Source organism: Chroicocephalus ridibundus, chromosome 1 (assembly GCF_963924245.1).
Source record: "Chroicocephalus ridibundus chromosome 1, bChrRid1.1, whole genome shotgun sequence".
NCBI classification, from domain to species: Eukaryota; Metazoa; Chordata; class Aves; order Charadriiformes; family Laridae; genus Chroicocephalus; species Chroicocephalus ridibundus.
Genome location: NC_086284.1, coordinates 14,041,754 through 14,067,902, shown reverse-complemented (window position 1 = coordinate 14,067,902; position 26,149 = coordinate 14,041,754). Strand labels below are relative to the sequence as shown.

Genomic DNA, 26,149 nt, shown 5'->3' with positions numbered 1-26,149 from the left:
AAACTCCTATTTTACATCTGATGTCCTTTCGCTGGCCTTCTGAAGTGGGGATTTTTATTGCATCCTTTGTAACGTAAGTTTTAATTGAAACCTTTCCTGTCAAATACATATCAGACTAACTGGTTGTTATATATGTGTTTTGACCTTAAGGAAAAGGCAAGACTGAACACTTGCTGACTTTGGCTTTTGTAGATTTTGAAAAAAATCAAAATCTTCAGGAATGCTGTTGCTGCTTTCTTGAAGAAAAGTAGAAAGGTCTTATGGAAAAGCAACTTCTGCAAAAGCAGTGGCTGCAGAGACCCATGACATGTACCCTGCGAATGAAGTAAAGTCATCAGCAATTCAGAAGTCTCACTTCCAAGTGTAGTTGGTTCAGATTGCCCTGGGCTCGCTCTTTCAGGAGGGAGATGGCTGTGGTTTTCTTTCTGTGATTTCTGTTGCAGGAATCTGTCCCGTAGAGGGCACCAAAGGACATGAATTGTTACTGCTTTAAATCTAATTGTTTGGAGTAGTGGAAGGATGAGGTAACGGGAACGAAGATGAAGGAAAACCATAATAATAATGTTACTATACCACTCCTTGACCAACACCTCTGGTTTATGCTCTGTGCTCTTCTGATGTTGGGGTGTGCAAATTAAGCCTACTGCAACCAGTGGGAGCTTCTGCTGAGATCTTTCTTTGATCTTTCTTTCTTAGTTAAAACTAGTAGCAACGCAAATTTAGTAGTCTCTTGGTTCCCTTTATTTACTATTTCAGAGAACTAAGATGTGAAAAAGCATTTTAAAATGCTTCTGGCACATGAATGGAATATTCATCAGTCCAGTTTACTTTGAGGTGAATGTTTAGACACACAGTGGTGTGTGTGAGTCTAAATATTTATTTCATCTTTTGAATTCTGTGAAATGTTTGATACACCCTTCTCATTAATGGATATGCAGTATAGCTTCTGGTGCCTGTGGAATTATAACAATGTTGGCTGCATTACATTAGTGTTTTCCAGCCACTTTGTGCTACAAGACCCTATTTCCAGTTATATCAAATTTCAAATGAAGCTTTTCCTATGAAGTATTTTCCTGGGGCACCAAAAAACCTCAGGTAGGTGGTGAAGTTCTGGTTAAGACTGGCAGTATGCAAATAAGAGGATTACAGGTGAAGGTGTTTGGAATTGGAGAAGAACAGGGAAACTGGAAAAAACAGCTGGATGTTGAGCGCAGCGTGACTGGAGCAGGAACACACTGGGATAGAAGGAAGAATCTGCGCCCAAAAGAGCGTGGTCCGCTTTCATGCCATAGTTACTTTGCTTTTCTGGGTTGAGCAACAGACGACCTTAAATGAAGAGTCTTGTATTTATCAACTTGCTTGTGAATGTTTGCTGAGTTCTCTGGAAAAGTGTCCTTTTCTCATTGTTTGCTGATAAAGCTAAAAAATGGAAACCTGTTCTAGCTGTGTGGGAGCACTTTATTAGATCTTTAGCACTTTCAAGGTGACCCATCAGTGGGATGCTACATAATGGAATTTTGGGGATTTTTTTTTTTTGGATAAAAAGGAAAAAAAACAACCCCAAAGCTTAGGAAATTGTACTTAAACATAAAACTTGAAGTGTTAAAAATGTTACAACGTTGAGTACTGAGTAATAATGAAATACCAGAACTAAATGAACGGTGAAACTTTTCTGTGGCCTTTTCATGCCAAATTACATGATTACAATATAGTCTTTATCTGCCTGATGACATGCTGGTTTTGTGCCAGATCTGACCTTGTCTATTTTACTGGTTGTTGCTCCGAGTTGAATAAGGAAGGAATTAGAAGGAACCAATGAGGTCAGAAACTACTGTTTTCGTCCCACTAAGTGATGAAAAGTTCATAGACTGTATGATCGAAGGAGTGGGTTTTGAGATACAGGCTGTTTGGATAACAGTGGTCTCAGTTGAAGAGACTAAGGAAACAGAATTATTTTTCTTGCTTCTGAGATAGTTCTTATAAGAACTGTGTTCATCAGTTGAACTGAGGTTTCTGAAGTCACTAACTGTGTATTAGTCATTTTCTGTGTACCTGACATTGGGAATCTGTTAATCAGATTTGCACAAGTGGTTGATTTTCATGGATACAGCTGAAGTTGGTGGATGCTGTGCTTGGACTATGTAAATGAGACATTTGGCGAGGCGCTCCCAAAAAGAAAGCTGTTTCATGCATCACACCATCATGTAAGTTAATGCTTGAATAACTGAAGTGACTTCTGATGAAGTTACCTTGTGACTGGGGACATCACCAGCCTTCATAGTCGCTGTGCCTAGCGACTTCGGTGGCTGTGTACTGCCTTTCTAAAACCATAATGGTATTTCATCATGTGATTTAGGGAAGTGTTTGTGGACCAAAATGCAGATAATGTGTGTTTGAATTGGAAGTTGATCAATATTCTAATTAGCGTGGTGTGTAGGACTAGGGAAGTGATCATCCCCATGTACTTGGCACTGGTGAGACCCCACCTCAAATTCTGTGTCCAGTTTTGGGCCCTTCACCACAAAAAAGACATTGAGGTGCTGGAGCCGGTCCAGAGAAGGGCAACAAAGCTGGTGAAGGGTCTGGAGAATAAGTTTTATGAGGAGCAGCTGAGGGAGCTGGAGAAAAGCTATTCTCCATCTGTTTAGCCTGGAGAAAAGGAGGCTGAGGGGAGACCTTATCGCTCTCTACAACTGCCTGAAAGGAGGTAGCGAGGTGGGGGTCAGTCTCTTCTCCCAGGTAACAAGTGATAGGACAAGAGGAAACAGCCTCAAGTTGCACCAGGGAAGTTTAGACTGGATATTAGGAAAAACTTCTTCACTGAAAGGGTTATCAAACATTGGAACAGTCTGCCCAGGGAAGCGGTTTAGTCACCATCCCTGGACATATTTAAAAGACATGTAGATGTGGTGCTTAGCGATATGGTTTAGTGATGGTTTTTGTCAGTGTTAGGTTGGTGGTTGGACTAGATAATCTGAAAGGTCCCTTCCAACCTAGGCAATTCTATGATTCTGTGATTCACTGGGCTCTGTGACATACAAGATTTGTCTAAATTTGCCGATATTCTGATGATATTTCAGATGATGTTGCTTTGTTTAGGAAAAAGTTAGGTATAACGTCTGCTGTTCCTGGCGCAGCATGACTACCATATGCAGTGGTGCACTAGCAGGGAGCAGCAGGAGATTGAAAGTGATTGTTGTCCAGAATTGGAATCTGAGATTATATTAATTTTAATATTTAGAAGACTACATTGGACAGATAGTGAGTCATAGTCTGTCCTAACACAATCAGCAGTAAACTTGCATTGGGTTAAACAGCATATGAGAAAGAGTTGTGTGTTTGGTGCGGTTTTTTTGGTTTTTTTTTTAAGAAAAAAAAGTCATCCTGCTGCTTTGTATTTTGTTACTTGTTAGAACAGTTTTAAGTGTTACTGATTTTTTTTTTAAGTAATCTAGTAAAACATTTTCATAGTGATAGTAATGTTAGCCTGTACCTGAACAAATCAGTATAATCTCTTCTTCATTAGAGCTTTCCTCTGCTGCTTTTTACTGTCAAATTTCCCACAGCCAGGTGCTCCACTCTAAGAGGGAGAATAATGATCCTTACTTCGAATAATTTTTGCGTTTTACTTTCCGACTCAGCTTTCTTCCACCCATCAGTCTCTCTTGCCTTTTTGTTTAGCTCTCCCACAAGATTAATATTTGCTGGATCTTATGTGGTGTCCTTCTGTGTCAGTGTGCAGAGTCACTATTCTGTCACGTCTCAAAATCCCCCTCTGCGATGTGGGTATTTGCTGTGGCCTTCCCTAAACCCGTAAGTGGTACTGCCCTGACTGATGCTGTTAAAGCTGCTTTATCGATATGAAGTTGATTTAAAGGTATATATACACCTACAAAAGGGAATAAAACTTTTCTTCTGTGCTTTTATATCAGTATTACCGTGTCCATAATATCAGTTACATGGTATATGCATGTGTGTGTATACATAAAATTCGCTCCCAAAGTATTTTAGTAATGTGAAAACCTGTGTATAACGGACTTAATGAAACCAGCTTGGCCGTCAGCAGTTGAACTGAAACTTTCTGAAGTTTCTTTTTTTTAAAATAAATTTAAATATTAATTTTGAAGTCATGGGCTGCACATCTTGCTGCACGCAACTAACAGCTAGTGGAGAGTAAATTTCAGAAACCTCCTCCTCACCCACACAATATTTCTGTCCTTTGCAGTGTTACAGTTCACAGTAACCTCTTCATCTGACGGCAAGGTGGTCTCTAAAAGACTTTGCCTGGGATAAGTGTGTGCACTTTCAGCAGTTATTAGGGGATAAGTGGAACTGAAGTAACCATTTCATGTGTTTTTGGTTTTTTTTTTTTCTCTATACAAGCCGTAATCCTCCATAGGATCGGCTTTGGGAAACAGGGCTGTTCCATGTAGGGCTCTGATTTTCTTTTTTTATTTATCTGAAGACCTATAGCGGAATAATCCTCTGGGGTTGGTCAAATCTCACTAGGGTGAAGATTATCACAAATAAATAAGGTTTGCTTCATTTTTATGAGCAGAGTTATAAAATACCTTCATACAATGACAGCTGTGACCACACCAAACAAAGATGGGTAGAGAGTAGGAATTACCCTGCTCTATATTGTCAAAGTCTGTCGCTCTTGTTCTCTGAAGACAGAGAAAGAAGTGAGTGTGGGACCAGATGAGAGTGCTGGGAGAAACCTGAAATCTTTGAAAGACCATACAGAGTCGGGGGAGGTCCTGATAACCAAGGAAAGGCAAATGTACTTATCTTCGTAGAAGGCCAGAATAATAATTTAGAGAATTACAATCCAGTCAGCCTCTCTTCAGTCCCTTTGAAAGGAGTCTTCTTGGAGCACGTTTCTGGGCACACAAGAGAGAATAAGGTGACTGGAACCACCAGCATGGATTTACCAAGGGACTGACCAACTCGGTTGCCTTCTATAAGAAAAAAAGTCTGAGTTCTTACATAGTAAGAAGGTACTAGATGTCAGCTTGACTTCGGCAAAGGTTTTCATGCTGTCACTGGCAATATCCTTGTGTCCAAGTAAGGCTGTTATGGTCTGGTTGGATGGATGGAGAGACAGACAAGTAGCTGGGGAGAAAAAAAAGCTGGTTGTATGGTAAAGCTCAGAGGGTGGTGGTCATGATCACGAGCCAGCAGTGCACCCTGACAGTAAAGGAAACCAACAGCATCCTGGGTTATACGAATAGGAGAATTGCTGGTAGATCGAGGGCAGCGTTTATCATCCTTTACTTTGCATTTGTTAGACCACATCTAGAATACTCTGTCGTGTTTTGGATATCCTCAATACTGGAGTCATTGACAAACTGGAATGAGTTCAGGGGAAGGCTGCCGAAGTGATCGGGGCTGGGTCTGTGAGGGCTGAGTATGCACTTGTACGCTTGCTGGGATTGTGGGGTTGTACGGTCTTCCTCCGAGTTCAGTTCTATGTTAAGTGTAAGACTGTGGCTGTAGTAGGTGGTTGTCTGACAGTACTTAGGAGTCAAGAGTATTGTCTTCAGTTGTTTTGTTACATATTGATTTCCCATTTTTGTTCAAGTCTGTGCTACGAGGAACTAATTTTTTTTTTTTTTTTTTTTTTTTTACTGCCTAAGTATCCTCTCATGCTCATCGGGCTGCAGGCGTTCTGCAGCATGAACTGATTACGCACAGTCATATGCTGATTTGTAAGATGGCAAATGCAATGGGAGGGAAAATGAAAGGATACACTCCTAGGAAAAATGCATGATAAGGTTTAAAACAAATGGATTTGAACCGTTACCATTTTCCAAAAAGCAGAATAACCAACAGCTCTCGGTGTTTTGATTGTGGTCTGCACATAGTGCAGAATATGGTTCCACAAAACAAATTTTTGCAGTTATGGACACACTAACATTTCTCCAAAAGATGCAATGAGAGTTACGAATAATCCGAAACACAATCTTCTGAATTGCACCATACGCAATTATTATAATGTTATATACAAAAAACCTAATACGCTTTCGCATCATGTGCTACTGTTTATCTATAGGCATGAATTTATATCAATTTAATGGATACAGGACTCTCAGCTCTCTCAGACTTCATGTTTTTTTTAAGTTGAGTTAACATTGATTAATAAAAGAGTGAAATTAATCAAAAATAGAATAACTTGAATTAAGATAAAGACAGGTAGGTTCATACTGTAGCATTATTTTGTATGAATGCTGCTGTGATGTGGATGGAAAAGGCCTAAGGTTATTAGGCACTGAGCTCCGGTACAATAGGAGTTGGTCATCTAATCCCCGTACTCTCCTGATGAAAATTCAAATGCTAATATTTAGGCCTAGATCCATCTTGCTTGCATTCGTTTTACCAAACTCTCCCTTTCTGAAAGGAATCTGATCTAAACTGCTCGTGTGGTTTTCCCCTTTGTGGTGGGATAAAAACGCTTTCAGGTGTTTGAGGTCCCGATTTCATCATTTGTCTTAAGGATGAAACACTTGCTGGAGGTGCCTCGCCTTCCCCTCCGCACTGAGTCCCGGGGGCCTGAAACGCCTGGCGCTCAGCAGGTGAAGCAGAGGGACAAATTCCCCCATAAACAACCAGAGACTCAGCACTGCCACTGTTTAACACATTTTCTTAATTTTTTTTTTTCTTTTTTCCTATAGGTCCATGAAGGATTCTTGGAAAACAAGACTGCTCCCATAAATGTCAGTGCCGCCAGCAGTTCCTCTGAGAAAAGGAGCACCGATTTACGAATATACATGCTGTGTTTCCTGCCATTCCTGATCCTCCTGGTCTTTATTCGTGACCTTAAGAGCCTGTCCTTTCTTTCTTTGCTTGCCAATCTGTCCATGGCTGTCAGCCTGGTGATCATTTACCAGTATATTGTTAGAGTAAGTGTAAAAAAAGTTTATTATCTTTTTTTTTTTCAGTGTGGCAAGTTGTATTTGTTGCATGTGGCAGTTGGTCTCTGATAAATATACATACTGACTGACAATTTCCGAAAGGCAGAATTATCTTGTATTTTATTGATGCATCTTCATATAGGGAGGTGCCTTAATACTTGAGACATGCTGTAAACAGACTTTTACACTACTTTTGAAAGAAAGGATAATATTGCTGCACTTAAGGTAATAAAAATAGGTATTTTAACAACTTGGAGTCCTTCAGTGGAAGAATATGTGAATTTTTATGGGTTTTGCAAGGTTTTAATCTGTGTTCAATCTTTTTGTTGCAAGGGAAGAACAGTTTCAACAGTGTTCATTTCCAGTGTTTCTCCAGTACAATCAGGAAAAATTTAAGACTTACCCTTCAAGAATACATATTTCAGACTCCCATCTCCTGAGAAGTTGAATAGTTGCTGCGTTTTCTGGGTTGCTGCTATTTTTCATATTTGGATGCATTTCATAATGGAACAAATGATGGCTGAAAAAAAAATCACATCTAGAAACCTTTATGTTTTTCTTTCTTATGATTTTTGAAAAGTGCTAAGTGATAGACACTGTTGCACACGTGGTGTAGATCAGTGGTGAGTGCCACTGCTTGAGAAAGCTTTCACATGAGTGCGTGGAAGGAGTGGGAAGCGGAGGATGTGGAGGGAGGCAGAAAAGCCAGCGAGAGGGATTGGCTGGGCGAGGAGGCAGGAGAAGTTACACAGAAGAGAATGGGGGAGATAGATAGAGAAAAATTAATTTTCTGCAGGTACTCAGCTTGTAGTAAAAAGATTTTCTTTTACTGCCCCTTATGGTTATACGTTATATCTGTGCAGTGCATAAGTTTGCGGATTAAGTTTGAAGCGTGAGCTTTCCCTTTTGTTTTAATTGATGCTCACTCACATACACCAGTGTGATACTTTTACATGTGAAGACTTCCAGTGTCAGTGATACGAATCTAGAATAAATGTAAGTGTCTGTGTGTGGGTGGGAAAGTGGCTATAAATGTGTGTAAAGGACTAAGTCTGGGAGGAAAATCAGGGATTGTAAATAGCCATGTATACACCGCTGTCAACATGTACTGAGTTTTCTTTCCTGTAGCATAACACATCAGTCAAAATTGTAGGAACAGTTAATGCGCTTCATTTACGTAGCACTGTTTTGCTTTTCTTCAGGATATAGTAGATCCTCGAAAACTGCCTCCCATGGTCGGCTGGAAGAAATACCCGCTGTTTTTTGGGACTGCAATATTTGCTTTTGAAGGAATTGGTGTGGTAAGTGCTTCTCACTGACTCTTCAAAATACCCGAATCTGTGCTAGACAATGGGATACAGGTATTTTACTCCTGTCGTTATTGAGTTGTTTTTGTAAAAGCATGTGTCATGGTTTTGGCCAAAATGGCCAACGGCCGGTGACAGATGCTCCCCCCCAGCCTCTTGTGCATGGTGAGGAGGGGGAGAGATAAAGAGAGATTTACAAGTTTAGAAGAAACTAAAATACTTTAATGAAATATTAAGAACAGAATAAAAAGGAAAATAATGAAATAGATACAGTATGTACAAAACTGTATTAAGCTCCCAGGATGATGTCACCGGCAGGCGCTGGGGAAGGCCCAATCTGGACTCAGTGATGGGTGGGAACTGGGTTGCAGAGTTGGAGTCAGGCACACACAGATTGGGATCAAAGGCAGATGAGCTGACAGGGTCCTCCTTGGACGTCAGCCATTGAAGGAAGAGAGAGTTGACCCTTTGATCCCTCAGCTTTTATACTGAGCATGGGGCAGATGGGATGGAATACCCCTGGTGGTCAGTTTTTGGTCGCCTGTCCTGTCCGCGCCTCCCCGCAGGTGGGACCCCTCTATGCCCCTCCGCTTCTGACCCTCTAACAGGGCAAATAACAAAATTAGCTGACCTTGGCTGTTATAGCAATAAGCATAATCGAGAGTTTCTCTGCATACCGTTCTTTGGCACAAAGTGCCTTATCGCTCTGAACAAGCCGCTTTAGACACCACGTGCTGTTAATTTCAGAGAGTTAGAAGAGCCCTAGATAAGAAATAAAATTACTGAACAGAAAGTTGGTTCTGTTTTACCGCAAACTAGGACCGCACAAATCTCCCATGTTGATGTGAAAAGGGTGTATTTATCTTGTCAAATGAGGCAAAAGTTGAGGACACAATATCCCCATCAAAGGGGAGGTTGGTGAGTACCAGTTGCTGCTTGGACACTTAGCACCTTCACAAATCACAGGAATGCCTTTAGTTCCAAATAGATTGAGACAATAGCATAATAATAACTGGTATCATCATAATATAATACTCAGCTAATAATATGATGATAGTATAATTATAATGATTCATCAGCTTAGTTTTAGGTGATGAGTGTGTAAAAATGGAAACGTATTCAGGATCCTTCTTTTCCTTTGAGGTCATAGAGGATAAAGGGATTTATTAGAAATGTATTATTCTTCCTGCTTCAAACTTGTCTATATATGCGATTTGATAGAGATGGAGAGGATAAGAAAAAGGATAGAAATTTCAGAATATTTTTTTGATTCAGGGCCTCCTGACATTGAACCTCAGTTCCTCATTGTTCCCTGAAAGATCTCAATTAAATAGATTTATCACTCCAAAGATTTAGTTTTTAAAAGTGGATCTCTCTTAATCTCTTACTCAGTTATTACTGTTTCTAAGGGTTTTCTGGTTGCATCTCACACTAGTAGAGCTCACAAGATAGTCAGCACTTCTGCTCTACATGGCACATTTTTACAAAAATAGCTGAAGAGGCTTCTGGGAATGGTAGGTCATAATGTCTTTAAACTACTGGGAAATTACTATACGCACTTTATTTGTTACTAATGTAAGTACATGCTTCAGCAAGTGGTACTGTATACTTAAAACTAAAAAAACCTAACACACTAAAAAAACCCCATCCTCCAAATCCCAATCAAACCAACCCCAAACCAGCTTGCAGTTAATCTGAAATGATTGTCTGTCGTTCACATAGCACAGGAGGGATTTCAAATCTCTTCCCCCCGCCCCCCCCCACCCTGGAATTTTCATCTCTGAATGAAACCAGAATATTTCAACCTGCTGCTGTATTATTACTGCCAGAAGAGCCGAATAACAAAAGCTTTAGCTCCTTTTATGTTATAAAAGTGTGTTTTCACACACAGGATATGTGGATCTAGCAGCCACCGATCTTTGTTTCTCAAACTGTTCTCAGCTGTTTCTCAAACTGTGAACTGACCAATGCAGAGGTTTAGCTGCCATATATCGGAGTGTATCTGGACATCTTTCCTTTGTCATCTGGGAGTTCTGTCATAGGAAATCAGCCATTTGTCTGGGATTGTCTGATGCCTTCAGGTCTTGGGCAAAAAACCCCACCACGGTCAGTGAATCAGACAGATTGGGCTGTACTGAGCTTGTTGCTCTTAAATTGTAGTCGGTCTGGGACAGACGCACTTACTGCATGCGTGTCAATGCAAGTCATGTACAGTAGGTCTGATACATACCCCAGTTGTATTAAATTTGTTGCTCGCAGCACGTGGGTGTGTATTTGTAGCCAGGAAATCCCAAGTGAGAGTCCTGGGAGCCTCAGGAAAGGCTTACCATTTGGTATCGGTCGCTTATTGCATTATAGGTAGGGAATTGTTTAATGTTAATTATTTACTGGCCTGTTAGATCCCACATTAGGCAGCTCCTTAAATTTACATCAGCAGTAGTTACACTGACTTCTGATGTGAACCTTTAAAGACCTTCAGAGAGCATTGAGCTTGACTGAATCCCTGGTTGTTACTAATGACACCTCCAGGAACTCCAAACTTTTTTCCTTCTTTTATTCAAGAGCATATAATGTAGGGTTCGTTGGAATTGTACCTTTAAAACATAAAAATATTGCTTGATATTATTAGATATTAGTATTACACAGGTATTGCGTATATGTCTGTAGAGGCTGTCTCGATTTCTTACTTGATCATAATTTGCTTTGAAGAGTATACTTAGTTTTTTCAATTTGTTACTGGTGTTTACAAACCAATGAAATGTTTATGTTCGTTACGGTTTGATATGCTTTCTGTGTGGCCGTTACACAAGACCATTAAAATAACGTTGCTACCTTTACAAATTAAAATTAATGTAAAAGTGAAAATCTAGAGCTTAATGTTTCTTCCTTATGTGCAGAATGATGTTAGTATGTCTCTGCTGCTGGGGGATGTGTTGACCACGCAGAGTGTTTGCTGTGCATTCTTATGCTGCAGTCGCGTCCACCATAGGGAAGATTTGAAGAAAAAAAATGATTTTATGGGTTTGAATAATCAGCACTAAATAAAGTTGTTGAAACACGAAACAAAAAAGATGAGCGAAGCAAAGCGGGGCAGACATTTCCACTTTACATGGCTAATACTTCATACGGTTCTTGCGGATTGATTTAATTGATAACTAGTTATTCCAGCTCAGTAAGTTACCATCATAGGCTGAACTGTGATATATCTCTACGTGTGTTTGTGACCTCCTGCAACTGTGAAGTGAAACACGTTAGTTTAAAATCCTTTCGTTGAGATGTAAGCGGATGTGTTTTAATTCATGTTACAAAGGAATTAAGAATACTTGCATAGTCAATGGCTGTTGTATAGCTGATGTGTGATAACTCGTTACCCTGTGCTTTAATTACTGTCGTTCCTATATCCATGTGGCTGTATTGTTCTGGTAAGGAAAAAAAACCGCACTGTTGTAATTAGATTTTAGGTCCTTAGTCTGCTCTCTGGTTGAAGGCACTCAAAATGGATTTACCTAATCTTGATCTTGTTCTTAGAGACTTGATTTTTAGATTTTATTCTGAAATACCTTGCAAATAACACTTATTACTGTGAAGCTATCTGAACGTTGCATTATAAGCAGAAGCCTTAAGGTCTTAGTTTATGGTTGATTCATTTTATGCAATAAGTTGGCCGTAAACAGTTATGAGGCCTCACTTTTCCTTTTCCTTGATTCCAAACATGCTTTATGGTAATTCACACTGTACTTATCTGAGAGCTGCCAGATTATTGAATGTTATGAACAGGGACAGCAAATGAAATTGAGTGGTTTGAGGTTGTTAAGTCATCTTAACCCGACAAGAGATGAAAAATGCCTTTGGTGTGGTTTCTCTGCCACCATTGTTCTGTGAAAAATGGACTTTCCTGCTAGGAATATTTAATGTTCAACAATTTGAGTAGAGGAATAAATGATCTGTAGGGCACAGTATAAAATAGTCCACCTTAGCCATAGCAGTCAGGAGGATTTTGTTTTCAAAGAGATGTAATTGACTTTGTTTTCATTAACAGGGGAGTGCCTAATGTAGAAAGAAAATAATTGGCTGTTCATAATACCATGCTCAATATGGAAAAAGTTTGGTTTCTTTGAACCAAATAATAGAAATAGGGGAAATACTCTAGCACTGATTTGTTATTTTTTTTCATGCCACTGCTCCTAAAAGATATATATATATTTATGGTTTTTTTTTTCCTCTTTTAGTTTAGCACATGTCACCACTTGGAGTATGACATAGTTCTATAGTTACTCCATTAAAACTAGTGATATTAATTAAACAGAGGAATCTAAAGTCATGTTTGCTGTGGGGAACGTGAGTCAGGGAGGTGCGGTGATTCAGCAGATTCCTAGTACGATTTTCTTCTTGATCTTGAGAGAGCGTATTTCTCTCTTAGATTGTGAGTGTAGGGACGTGGGTTTTGGTTAAAATCTGGTTTTTTTAGGAGTCACTAGCTGTCCCTGTGTAATAAGAAAATCACCAGTATAGAAGTAATTTGGAGTATTGTTGCTTTGGCTATAGTCGATACCTAGATAAATAGACTTTAAGAACCTTAATTTTACCGAATTGTGTCTGTAATGACTCTAAGAAGGAAGGGTCGCCTATTTATAATTGAAACACCGAATCTCAAATAAACCAAGTCAGTACCTAGAAACTAGTACTCCTGTAATGCTAAGAACTAGTTAAACGTTTCATTGGCCAGTGTTATATAAAAATTTTGAGATGTTTTCATTAAAACTAAAATTATTAATATGACGAATTGATGATATTAATGTGATGAATTGAGCTGTTCGTATCTCTCTGCGGGTTCAGTTTAAACTCTTATTTGATGTCAGATTTGAACAATTTTGTCGTTTTGCTAAGGCCAGGCAAGTTGTTCGGTTGTTGCTCCAGCTACTGCAGCAGGAATAAGCCTGGTGCCATCAAAGGGCTGATTAACGTTAATGCACACTCAGCTCTGAGCGATGCTTGTAACAGGATTAAACAGTGCTGCAATCTGTTGCTTGTGCTATTCCTTTCTCTGCTCCTCGTCTGAGTTGTCTGTGGAAGCGGGGTCACTGCTGCTTGGTATAAGGTACCTGCTGCTGACTGTGACCGTCTTGGCAGCCTGGCGGTAACGATGGCTGCGTGCTAACGGGAGGGGGGGTTGGCAGCAGGGGTACCCGATGAGCCCTTAATATTCAGTTAACAAACAGGAACTGAAGGCTCAGTACTGTCAGTCTGGTGGTTATTCATTGTGTTGAGAGTCGTTTGGGCTTTTCAGCGCTTGTAAGTTAAGATTTCAAGACCATCAAGGTGCCCTTGTGAAAATCGTATTGACTAGTGGCATGGATACAGAAATGCAGTATTCCTAAGTGGATACAACAGACCACTTTAGCCATTTGGTTTTGAGGATTTAAGTGAGGATTTCTGTTCAGAAGGCAAAAATATGTTGATTAGGAGCTGGAGAAACTATATTCGGCTCTCTGTGGACCTTTTTAGGTACATGGCTCTGCTAGGGATGGGAGAATTGGCAGCTCCTTCTTTCGCTCTGGGCTTTAGCTTCTCTCTGGCCCTGGGTTCCCTGTGCCAGATGATGCTCCCTGGCAAATCACGGGGCTGGTGTTCAGGCCACAGAAGAGAAGAGAGTACCAACACTACTTCTTGAATATAGGAGCTACAGGTGATATCATGGACTAATTATATCTATCACAGAATGTGTAACGTTACTTTGTAAGAACCCTGTTTGAGAGCCTATTTCATATTCCAAAGGTGAGTAGGTCTGGTTTTTATAATGCATGTGACATTTTTGTTATCGAATTAGAAAGTAACTTCAGACTGTGCTCCTGAGTGTGCCCAAAATGTAGTTAAAGCTCTTGAACATACTTTTCAGAAAAGTGTAAAACCAAAGCCTTCAGGCTTGGATATGTCCGTAGCATTACCATGTGCAGGCAATAGCTTTGCATAAAGGGTGGGTGTCAGGAGGATGGGGCCAGGATCTTTTCAGTGGTGCCCGGCAACAGAACAAGAGGTAACGGGCACAAACTTGAGCATAGGAAGTTCCACCTAAACATGAGAAGGAACTTCTTTACTTTGAGGGTGGCAGAGCCCTGGCACAGGCTGCCCAGAGAGGTGGTGGAGTCTCCATCTCTGGAGACATTCCAAACCCTCCTGGACGCGTTCCTGTGCCACCTGCTCTGGGTGACCCTGCTCTGGCAGGGGGTTGGACTGGATCATCTCCACAGGTCCCTTCCAACCCTGGCCATTCTGTGATTCTGCAATAGCAGTTACACTTAATGAATATTTTGCTTTGAAAGTCTGGTTGGCTTTCTTGTTCGAGGTATAAAAACCAAATCCAAACATGGAAGTGATATTTTAGTGTAAGCTTCAGGGGGAAGGAGATGAAATAGATTCATAACATCTAAAGAAGAAAGATAATTTTTCTTCTCTGTTACATAAAAACATGCTAAGTTAAGTACGGTTTGTACACTTGGGTATGTTGTTTTTTTTCTTTTTTTGTGTTGAGTGCTGCAGACTGATTAGTCTAGCAAAAATGTTACTTTGCAGCATTAATTTCAGGTTTAGAAAATGAGGCTTCTGATATTTTACCCTATTACTCGAAGACCTCTATTCAAATTGCTTTTGAACTTGAATATCACAGCTTCATAGTAGAAAGTGGGGTGGTTTGTATACCAAAAGACAACAGGCTCAGGAATCATATTAGGCAGCAGCTAACCAATACCAAGAGATTTTAAAAAAAGAGAGAACTAAGTGCATTATAATTTTAAAATGTCGTTATTTGGATTTTGAAAGTGATGAGATGAGCTCGTTAGGTCTGTGGGTTTGAGATAAAAGCCTCTCATCGTCAAAAATTATTTTGCCAGATTAGTACTATCCTTTAAAAAAAAAAATAAATAATGAAACCCAAAGGCACTCTTCTGTTGTCTTCAAGACCAGACGGGATTTGTCAGAAACAGACATTTCACATCTTCTAATTCTGTTTGGGGCATTCTTGACTGGGGTGCATAAATTTCATTGCTGCTCTTTTGAGGTGATGCAAAGGCTTTTATCATCAAAATGTAAAAGGTGGGAATTCTCAGAGGCTATTATTGCCTTTGGACACTGGGGCGTGGGTGACTCAATTTGCTGATTGGGGAGATGACCTGCTCCTAAATGTACGTGGGCGATGGGGACTATAAATGTTGTGTCAGCAAGAGGCATGTCATAGCTACTGTGCAAGATTGCTTGATTTGGATGTCTTCTGGAGATGATCAGTGTAAGAAAGGAGGAAAAACGATTATGGGCCAAATGTGTAGAAACCAAGAATATTTTTAGATGTAGCAGGTAGAACCTTTTAAATTTTTTTTTTTAATCAGAAACTCTATCATCTGCCATATTCAGCTCAATGTTGGTAAAATTTCAGGCAACTTGGTATTACTTTTATCAAGTTAAATATTCCTTACCCATATCCTACACATCCTGAGTGTGGAGAAACTTCCTTTTACCCCAGAGAACCACTTGTTTGCCTCCAACCAGTTTCTTGTGCGTATTCTAACCTTAATACTTCCTATATTTATGGCATATCTTACTAACACAAACAGAAGACTCACAAGTATAACCTTTGGCTGGCAGCGTCCGATGCCTGATGCTTGCAACAGTCAAATGTTGGGATTTTTTTTTTTTTCCTTTAGGACCCCAAGATCCATATGCGTTTGCACAAATAGGAACATGAAGGCATTGGTTCAAAACACTAGATATTAGTAGAGCTATGATTTTGTCAAAGGACTTTTAAAAATCAGTAATCTTGAATGCTCACTGCAGAATGGTGTTCCTAAATAAAAAAAAAATAAAAATATGAATATATGTTCTCCTGGATTTGCAAGAGCCCCAATCATCCACTGTTGAACACTTCCACAAGCATCAGTAGCGGCTCTCCAGTAAACATTGTGGCTTAAAAATCATATTGATTTGTCAAGTGCAGCAGAAAAAGAAAATCCTAAAGGAAATAGGAGAGGCGGAAAAGTGTCATAACAGGGAAGGCGTTTGAAGGACGAAGATTATGGGAAGGCGATATGTTGTGTATTCTTCAACTTGTCTTGTATTTGAGCTTTTGAGTGCTTTACAGAAACAGCGATGAGTAGTTGAGCTGTCAAGGTGCCGTGCTGTCATGTCAAAGGGAAGCGTATGAAACTTTCTGTTTTTTTAAAAAAAGCAAATACAATCATCAGTGTCTTCCCTTCCTTCTCCTATTTAGGACAGATTGATTTTTTTTTTTTTTTTTTTTTTTTTTTTTTTTAATAGGATGGTTATTTCTTTTGACGATGGTTGTGTTAAAATGGAAGAAGTGAATCTCAAACTCCTTTATATTACTGGGCTTTCTGTGCTGGGGACCTGTTGGTTTTTAGAGATAGAGATTTTTCTGTGTTTAGATTCGTAAAACTTTGTAGTATCCATAATCCTGTTTATTTCCTATGATACTCGTTGATCCTCAATGGATAACGTTGTAATAATTTACTTTTTCACTTTTGCAATGATGGAGTTTGCTCAGCCCCGTAATGGGGGGGCTGTTAAATCAATGTTAAGTCAGGGCTGCAAGACCCTGTAATATGTGTGTACTTTGTCCCATTTCACTTTAGAAGCTAAAACAACATATGGGTGGAGGAGTATTTTGGATAAAAGTCAAAAAGACTTTTGGAAAGACCTTTTTTCCAAACCATTTTCATTGCTATAGATTAACGTTCCCATGTTGTATGGCTGCTGCCCACAAGAAGCAGGTACGGATGAGTGAGAACTTTGTGATCACTATTGTTTATTTAAAGGTGATTTAAATTTGATGTAGTTTTGATCATTGGCTGGCATAAATGTTTAAGTATTATTGCAGCTTTGGGAAACTTAATTTTTAACTCATGGACCAGAAAGAGTACAGAAATACTTGGTCATACAGTATACCTTTATGTTTTATTGCAGTGAAATATACTCTCCAGCAACACTCGTGTTTCTAACTCATATTTTCTTTTATCAGTTATCTTGTAGAAATTTTGAGAGTAGAATAAGTTATAGAGGACACGTTAAAATATGGTATCGTATAGTCTGAAGGCTACAGGTGGGGAGCAAAATTACCACCTAACCCCCAAAGACAGAAGATCAAATCCTCACTAAACCAAAGGAGCCCGGGATACCTTCGATATCAGCTTCCTCAGCTTTTTTGCTTTGAATGAACAGAGCTTTATTTTGTTGCAGCGGGACTTGATTATAGATGGCTGTTTTTTCCTGAGTAAACGTTGATAAATATATTGGGTTTGATTTTTCCAAAATTGTTGAGTTGTCTGTACCATAAGCTAATAAAAACATCTGTATAGCTGTCTTTTCTGCCGGGAATACTTATTTTAAGAGTGTAAGGGACAGAGGATTGTTTCATTCTTGCCATTTTTGTGGTATTTCCTGAAAAAGGGAAAGATGACCATGTATTTGAACATTATGCATGTCTCCTATTAAGTTATCCATTACAAGATTAGTTTTTAGTAGCCATGACAATTAAATCATAGTTTATCTGATTATCTGCAGGCTGGATTCTCTTGTGGTTTTTTTGGTCGAGTCATATAAAATGTACAGTAGAAACTTCTGATTAGAATTAGGCGGTTCCCTGCAGCTTAGTTGTAGAAAGACTGAGTGTAGCCGGATATTCAAGGCAAGGAATGAGGAGACAGTGGTTTTACTGGGGGATGTTTATACCTACTGCATGCACCTTGAAATGAAAGGGAAGATACTTTGCGTAACGGATGATTTTAGATTAGCCAGCTTTATTTCAAAGATTCGTTTATGCTTCTTTGCCAGTAAATTATGGACACTTTGGGGTTTATTTTGTGGATGAAGGGGAGATGGATTATGCTTGTTTTGTAAATTAAGAAATCAAAGATTGATAGTTAGTGAAGGAATTGACTATTAATCTTCAAGGAAAATAATAGTAGCAACATGTGCCAGTGTCTCAAAATTGAAGCAGGTGACTGAGAAAAAGGTGGAGAATTTGTTCGGTTGAGGAGGGAGACAAATGGTGGAAAATAAGAGATTATGAAATGGGTCAGTTTTGTCTAAAATATCTGATTTTGTATGTGTTTAGGGCTAAGGTTGGGGGCTAGTGTGAACTGGGGGAGAAAGAGCATGAAGGGAGCGGAGAAAAAAATAATCTTCAAAACCGTGAAACTTAACTCATCGTATGGATCTCATGGTTCTCTCGCCTCCAGCATTCTGCCCCCGGTGACCTTGCCTGCGGGAGATTATTCCCCAATGCTTTTCCTGACCGTAGTATTTCCCATCACTGGGTTGTGCAGTGGGTATGGATGTGGCGGTAGATTGTAGGTCTGAAGAGTGTGGGAGGTATTGGACCAGGTACTATTACAGCAGAAATGGCTTTTTGACCAAGCGGAGAGCAACATTGAAGCCTTAGTGCGAGCTACTAAATTGATGCAACATCCCTTTTGAGAAAAGGTGTTATGATGCAGGTATTAGACAGAGAGAGAATCAGAGATGTGGGGTTTTTTTTGTCAGAGCTATTCAATCATCTAGGTAAGGTGTTAGCTTTTTAAGAAAAACGTTTAAAAGAATTGAAGAGTGAAATTAATTTCTGGCTTCAGAAAAAAGGACAAGAAAGCATGTTCAGCTTCAGTGTTCCAAAAAGAAAGCAATAAAACCAAAACTAAAAAGCACTTGTGAAAAAAAACCTTCTCTCTTTTGCGTTCAGTCAAAATGCTATGTTTTCTGAAGTCGTTGCAATGAGGACTATACAGGCACTGGAAAGAAATTCAGAGTGGAAATCTATCCAGCGGCTGCCCAACAGTGACACAACGTCAAACAAGCACTGGCTCAATTCGTACTTCCCGTCAGCCTCTGTCTCCTTACGAACACTTCACGGATATTTTGGATCCTGATGGAGTTTAACAGCAGGGCATTTGTGTAATATACATGTAATTAGTTGTTACTTGGCTTCGTGTTAATCCTGGGGGGTACAGAACTTTTCAGCTTGTCTAGAATAGGTGATACTGAATGCAGTATAAAACCTGGCTCAAGTTCTTTGGCATAATTTCTTTGGGGATCAGTTCTGCCGTGGGAGGCATCTCCTGCAGTGGCAACAACTGGCTGGGAACGCCTGCTGCTGCTCGGGGAGAGTGCCTGAACCTGGGAAGGCTCGTCGCCGAGGCTGGGACGGGATGTGCTCGCCCAGCCGGAGTCACACGGGACAGGCTGCATTAGCATCCTCGTCTGTTCAGTCTGGAGGTGGATCTAGTCCTGATACTAACTCGAGGATAAGCAGGGAGAAAGGAGCATTTTTAAATATAATTTCTCATGGCTGTAAAAACCAACACTGACTAAAAGCCTGTATTGGTTGGTAACTCATCAGGGTTCTCAGCTTACATCAATAGAGCTGCTCGTTAGCTCAGGGTGGGCGTCATGCTGCAAGATCTGGGTCTGTTGATGTGTTTGGCTAACGGTACTATTGTCCTGTATTTCTTTTTGCATATATTTCCCTTAAATTCTGTCTAAATGAAGGTTGTAATGTTAAAGTGAGGTTGATGATGCGGGAACACCCCCCTATATCTAGTATGTTTTCCTTTGACCTTCTCATCAGTGTGTGTGAAGTGACACCATTGAGTTTAATGAGTAAACTTGATTTAATGGATAGTTAACAAGCAAGAGTTAGTATGCTTAAAGAGAATTGTTCTATAATGTTTTTAAATTGCTTTCTATTTTTGGTTTTTTTAGTTAAGTCTTTGTTTTCTTGGAGAAACATGGGTTTTCAGGCTGACTGGGCTTAAATGCAAACGATAGAAAATTGCAACACAGGTACAAACTTTAAAAAAAGTATTATTTGAATGCTTCCTCTGGACTCAAGAACAATGAACACAGCGTGGATCACTGATACTTTGTTTTCCTTTATGAACTAAGTTTCAGACACCTGGTTGTATGATAATCTTGTCTGCCTGTAAAAATAACCTTGTTAAAATGTTACAAGATTAAAAACTGAAAAATAAAATATAAACAACTGCTAAGAATAGAACAGAACAATAGTTGTAGGTTGCCTGTGAAGAATTGTAAATGGTACTTGCTCTCTGTTCTATGGATTTCACAGTACTTCAGTTCATGTATTGATATCTAGATTGAATTCTCATAATAATCACTATTTCAATTTTTTTCACATATGATCTATCAGAAATCATAGCGTCTCTCTGGACGTAACAATGCGCCGCCACAGAACTGCAGAAAAATTAAGTTGAAAAGACCTCTGGAGGTGGTCAAGTCCGAACTGCTGCTCAAAAGAAGGTCTGCCTTCAGTTAGATTAGTTTCCTTGGGACCCTATCCAACTGAACTATGAAAGTGTCTGCGAATGGAGGTTCTACAATCTCTCTTGGTACCCTGTCCCAGCAATTAGCTGGTCTCTTGGTAAAATTATTTTTCTTCATGTCCAACTGAAAATTCTCCTTGTTGCAACTAGAGACTGTTGCTTCTCATTCTTTGACAGTTGCACCTCTTAGAAGTTGGCTCCATTTCCTCTGCGAGCCCTTTCTTCCTTTGGTTAGCTGAAGGCTTCAAGGAGATTCCTGCCCTAGCCTTCTCTTCAGGCTGGGTTAACCCTGCTCTCAGCCTCTCATGTGCTCCAGCCTGCTAGCCACCTTCATCTCCCTCAGCTGGACTTCCCCCGTATGTCTGTATCTCTCTTGTACTGGATGACCAAAACTGGGCATGATATCCGTATTTTTTACAATAAGGACGGTGAATCACTGGCCCAGGTTGCCCAGAGAGGTGGTAGATGCCTCATCCCTGGACACATTCAAGGTCGGGTTGGACGGGGCTCTGAGCAACCTGATGTAGTTGAAGATGTCCCTGCTCGTTGCAGGGGCGTTGGATTAGATGACCTTTAAAGGTCCCTTCCAACTCATTCTATTATTCTGTCATCCAGGTGCAGTTTCTCAAGTGCGGCAGCGAGGAAGAATCGCATCCTCTCTGGGTGTCAAGTCCTTGGGAAGCTGGACCTGAGTCCTTTCACTGCCTCACAACGTTTCCTGCTCAGCAGGAAATCTCCTGTACTGTCTTTTGGCTCCTGACTGCCGTTCGTTTATCTCCCAAATGCCGGGTGCTGCGTGCTCCTTCCTCCCGTTCTGCTTTCTGGACAGGGACTGGAAGCCGTTCTGCATTTAATGTAAAACATTATGTATGTGCAAAATATCATTACTGATAACGGTTATTTATTCAAATCTGGTGCAGTCATATAAACATCTCTTTTCTTTTAAAGTCTGTCTCTCAGAATGGCTGTAGCCAGTGTTTGTCATACATATGTAATGTTTTGCTATTTCAATTGCAAAGATGTAGCCAAAAAGTAGGAAGTTTCTTTCTCTTCTGCATTTTTATGCCTGGGGGGCCTTTTTTTTTTTTTTTTTAATGTCTGAAAGAAGGCATCATAATGAACCGTTCCATAGTCTTTGACTTGAGCTCCTTGTGATTATGAAGCCACAAGAAATGTTTTCCCGCATTAATAGTCTCCTACAGATTGCTTTTGCCATCCTTCAGAGGGGCAGGTAGGCTCTAGGATCCCTTTCCTGCCAGGTGTCGTGGTGGTAAAACGTGGGATTTTTTTTTTTTTTTTTTTTTTTTTTTCCCCATGGGTGGTGGCATGTGTCTCTAGTTCATTGCCCTCCTTCTGCCAGGAATGTACAAAATGAATGCAGGAGACTCTGGAAATCAAATCTCTGGGCCAGTGAGCTTACTAAGAGACTCCTGATACCTGTAAGCTGGGCAAGCAATTGCCATTGAAGCTCTGCAGAGATAATGTAGCTTGGAATAAGATCTTACTGTAACAATTTGTGCTTGTTAAGATTCCCAGAAGCTGTAGAACATGGCAGAACTTATGCAGAAAATATATTCCATGTATAATCACCGGAGAATTAACAGATACGCACTGAATGGGTGTTTTTATTACTGGTCCAGGCCCAAATGGTGTCTGTTTGTAGGAAGTCAAGAACGAGATGTCGAAGAATGAGAGCAAGTTTGTAGGAAGTCAAGAATGAGAGTCAAACTGAGATGAAGGGAAAAATTGCCTGCCATTTGCATCCTTCAAAGCTCTTGGTAAGGACATATGTTAAAACAACCTAATTGCAACTGAGGACAAAAGAATCTGAAGTGTCGTCTGTCCTACCTGCCAGTTTTTGATGTGAAACGTAAAAAGATGACTTGATAGCTCCTGTATGGACACAGAAGCTTAAGTCATTTAAAGGAATGGGCTTATTTTGTCAGCGTGGCAGTAAAGTAGTACTTCTAGCCACATGCCTCCTGTTGTGTTTTTTCTGCTGCTCAGCACTGTCATTTAAAAATTGATTTAAGTTTTGAAACTCTTCCTATTTTAAACTTTGCATTTTCCACCAGATTAAATTTCAGTGCAAGCTCAGGTTGCTTTCTGGAGCTAAAACATCAGCAGCGGGGGCTCTGAACTGTATAAAGAAGATCCTCAGTTAAGACGTAGAATGTATTTTAATTGAAGATGAAGAAAAATTTTGAAATGCCTCCAAATATGCTTCTTTTTAGAGATCTCTTTGTTCCCAAGTATAAAATGACTTTTTCAGGATTTCTAGTGTAGGACAAATATAACAATGTGGGATGGATTGGCAATGATGATACTCAACGATAGGTCAGGAAGTGACTATCAGTGAGTGATCAGAGGAAAGGAATGATTGCCCTATAGAAAATAATACGGCAACAATTCAAATATACCAATTTATTTGTTAATTAGTGGATGAAATATGCTTTTTCCATAACTTACATTGGTTACATTGGAAACAATAAATATTCAGTCATTTAACAAGCGCTTTTGTGTGATGGACAGTAGCTTTTACAGGGCAACTCTGTTGTACTGAAACTGTTTTGTCTGTATTAGATTTGACATAAGTCAAATGTCAGGGACTACAAGCTTGTTTAATTACAGTGATACACTGCTAATCAAATACAGCCTGCGTGACTAGTGAACAATAAGCTGAACTGTGGTCTTTATTCCACTCACTATATTGACTAGCTCTTCGTTACCGATCTTCCAGAAGCTTAGTCGTTTTAATTGTATGCAGGCATACAAAATTAGGTGGTTTAATCTTGAACTATATCCCTTATTGAGCATCTGAGATGAGTGTACAGTTCTTCTAAAGGCATGGGGAAAGTGTGCTTGTCTAGGAGCGTCCACATACCTTCAGGTGTGTCATGATGATGAAGTTCAAGGTGGGAAGAGCAGCACGTGAGCTTGTTACTTGGATTTCTTGCCTTGCATGTAAATTTTGTGTGTTGGTGGCTGAAAAGTTAAGTTGGAACATACTAAGTATATTTTTCTGTACACTGTATAGTACCCGTATGTAAAAGGCAGTCTCTCCAGCAAACTGCATGCAGTAATGGTTGTAATGCCCGCATCTTCACTCTGAAGCGATGGCAAGCCCAGCCAGGTCGCTTGGCTGTAGTTCAGGCTCAAAGCGCCTACACTGCGTTTAGGAAAAGCGGTGCTTGGTGTGCCTGGCCCTATCTCTGTCCGCAGAATGAAAAAGAGCGCAGGTCCGAGTTACGGTAGTCATGGACTCAAGCTTCCCTCTGCCTGGGGAGACCTGCGGCTGGGCATGAGCTTGTGTGTCAGCCATGCGGATGGTAGGTTTGTCTGTGACGCAGACTGACAATGCAGATATACCTAATAAAAATACAAGAATTACCATTGGATTTTGGACAATTCTGTTACCAAAAATTCACGTTACTCGTGTTGCCTGTGTATTTTCATCTGGGCACCGTAAGTTTCTCTTGTCAGTTTTTCTACCCTATAAATATTGCTTCGTATTTCCACACTGATGGTTTTTTTCAACCAAGATAGATGCTTTTCAGTAATTGACCTTTTCTATCGGGTGCATAAAACATTGTGATCTTCCAGGCTGTAAAACATTATTGTAGAATAATCTTACTTATTAATAAAATCACCTAAATTCTGGAAATTGGCCTTGAAATGGGAGGGAAAAGTAGTTTTCCTGTCAGGATGTAAAATGTAATTGGTTCTCCCCCTATTTCCAGGTACTGCCATTGGAAAACAGAATGAAGGACACCACGCGTTTCCCGCAGGCGCTGAACATTGGCATGGGAATAGTCACGACCTTGTACATCTCACTAGCCACTCTGGGGTATCTGCGCTTTGGGGATGAAATCAAAGGCAGCATCACTTTAAACCTGCCACAAGATATATGGTAAGCCCATGTGTGACTTAAACCCAATAATCTAGATGGCAAAAACATTGTAAAGGTTGTTCCATGCCTTAGTGCTGTCATGCTTGTAAGTCATATGTGCTTAAACTCTTTTAAAAGTATATTGTACGTACTGTCTCTGTGCCTTCTACAGTTGAGCTATGATGCCAGCCAGCAATTTCTTGCATATTAAAAGGAATTTTGTATTGAAACAGATCAATGATCTTTGTAGTAAAGTGTTCCATCTCTGGCAGAAGCTAGTCCCAGGTGTATGGAAGGACGTAAAATGCATTTTGCAACCAGATATATTGCAGTTCTGAAAACAGCTACTATTACCTTGGGTATCCCGGTAATATAGTGGCCTTTTTTTAGTGGCATCGCTTTGTTTAGCAAGCAAACAACTGGAATAGAAGACATCAAAGCGGAATGGATTTATAGCTCAGATGCAAGTCTACAGATAATGGCTTCTTATCAGGAAAATGAAACTTATGCTTGCCAGTGTTTCAGCGATATAATTTTTATTCAGCTTTTTTTTTTTTTAATGCTATAAAGGCTCCACATGTCATATGCTGAAAAAGCGCTGAAGACTATTTCAACTGGTGCATTGTTAGTTCTGTATGTATCTATGGATGGATATATACTGTAACTATTAATTTAAATATAGCTCCTAATATTTTAGTACCTTTACGTCTGATAGGCCTAAAATTTGGTATATCAGCAGTGCACAAGTCTAAAAGCTGAGAAGTATTTTCACGTTTTCATTCTGGTCAAGTAATGTCTTGCATGTTACGTGCTTACATCTCCTTGTTCGGTCTCTGTTGTGGTAGCATATTGAAGTAGTGAAATCTCAAATTCTGTTAAACAAAAACTGCTTTGCTGAACTGAATGCTGTCCCCCTTTTTTTTCTTTTCCTCTTTGAAAAAGAGCAGAACACATTTAAAGAGCGTTCTTAATTTTCAAGTGTTACTCTTTTTTTCCATTTTCATTCCTTGCAGTCAGTATGAGCTATGTGTTTTTAATACTCTTTAAAAGTTTTGTTTAACTGCCTGACTGATTCCAATGATAAATACATGAAATGGTAATAAAATGCATCTTGAAGGATGATGGTTTTTTCGGTTGCTGGAATTTTCATGTGTCTGTTGTTGCTTTTTTGCTTGTTTTGTTTTTGTACTGCTATTATAAAAACTGAGATTTGGGCCTCAATTTCTTGCCTGTTTCGTGGGATTTTCTCCTACGGTTCTGGTTTTTGAGGCATATTGCTCATTATATATATTTAATTGTGTCCTTTCATTAGACATAGAGTAAAAAAAAAAGCAAAAACAACTGGAAGTCTTCAAACATTACTGTATCCGTTCTGTCTATATGATGCATCTGAAAAGAAAAATACTTCTATTTGTAATATTGCACGGTATTGCTCATTGTTGATGCGATCAGGTGAGTGAAAAGGTTGTTTTAAATGGTAGATCTGTGTTTCTTTGTGCCTTAAGAGAAGTGTTCTTAAAGGAGGAGGAAGGAGAGGAATGTGAAATACAAGGTAAAGTTGCTCACTCCATTGCTTCGTACTGCATTCGTGTAAGCAACAGGATCAGCTTTGTCCTGCTGTAATATTCTGCAGCCCTGCTGTCAAGTAGGGCTGTTCAGATAAGACTTTTCAAATAGCTCTTGGCTACAGTGCAGATG

At 39.7% G+C, this 26,149-nt stretch overlaps 1 protein-coding gene across 1 annotated transcript in view; it reads left to right on the top strand.

Annotated features, from left to right (window-relative positions):
* SLC36A4 (solute carrier family 36 member 4) overlaps positions 1–26,149 on the top strand; it is a 109,274-nt gene that overhangs the window by 20,867 nt on the left and 62,258 nt on the right. Inside the window, exons 7-9 of the mRNA XM_063329118.1 lie at positions 6,675–6,902; positions 8,117–8,215; positions 24,303–24,472. Of these exons, the coding sequence (XP_063185188.1) occupies positions 6,675–6,902; positions 8,117–8,215; positions 24,303–24,472 (497 nt within the window). The remainder of the gene's footprint in view (positions 1–6,674; positions 6,903–8,116; positions 8,216–24,302; positions 24,473–26,149) is intronic.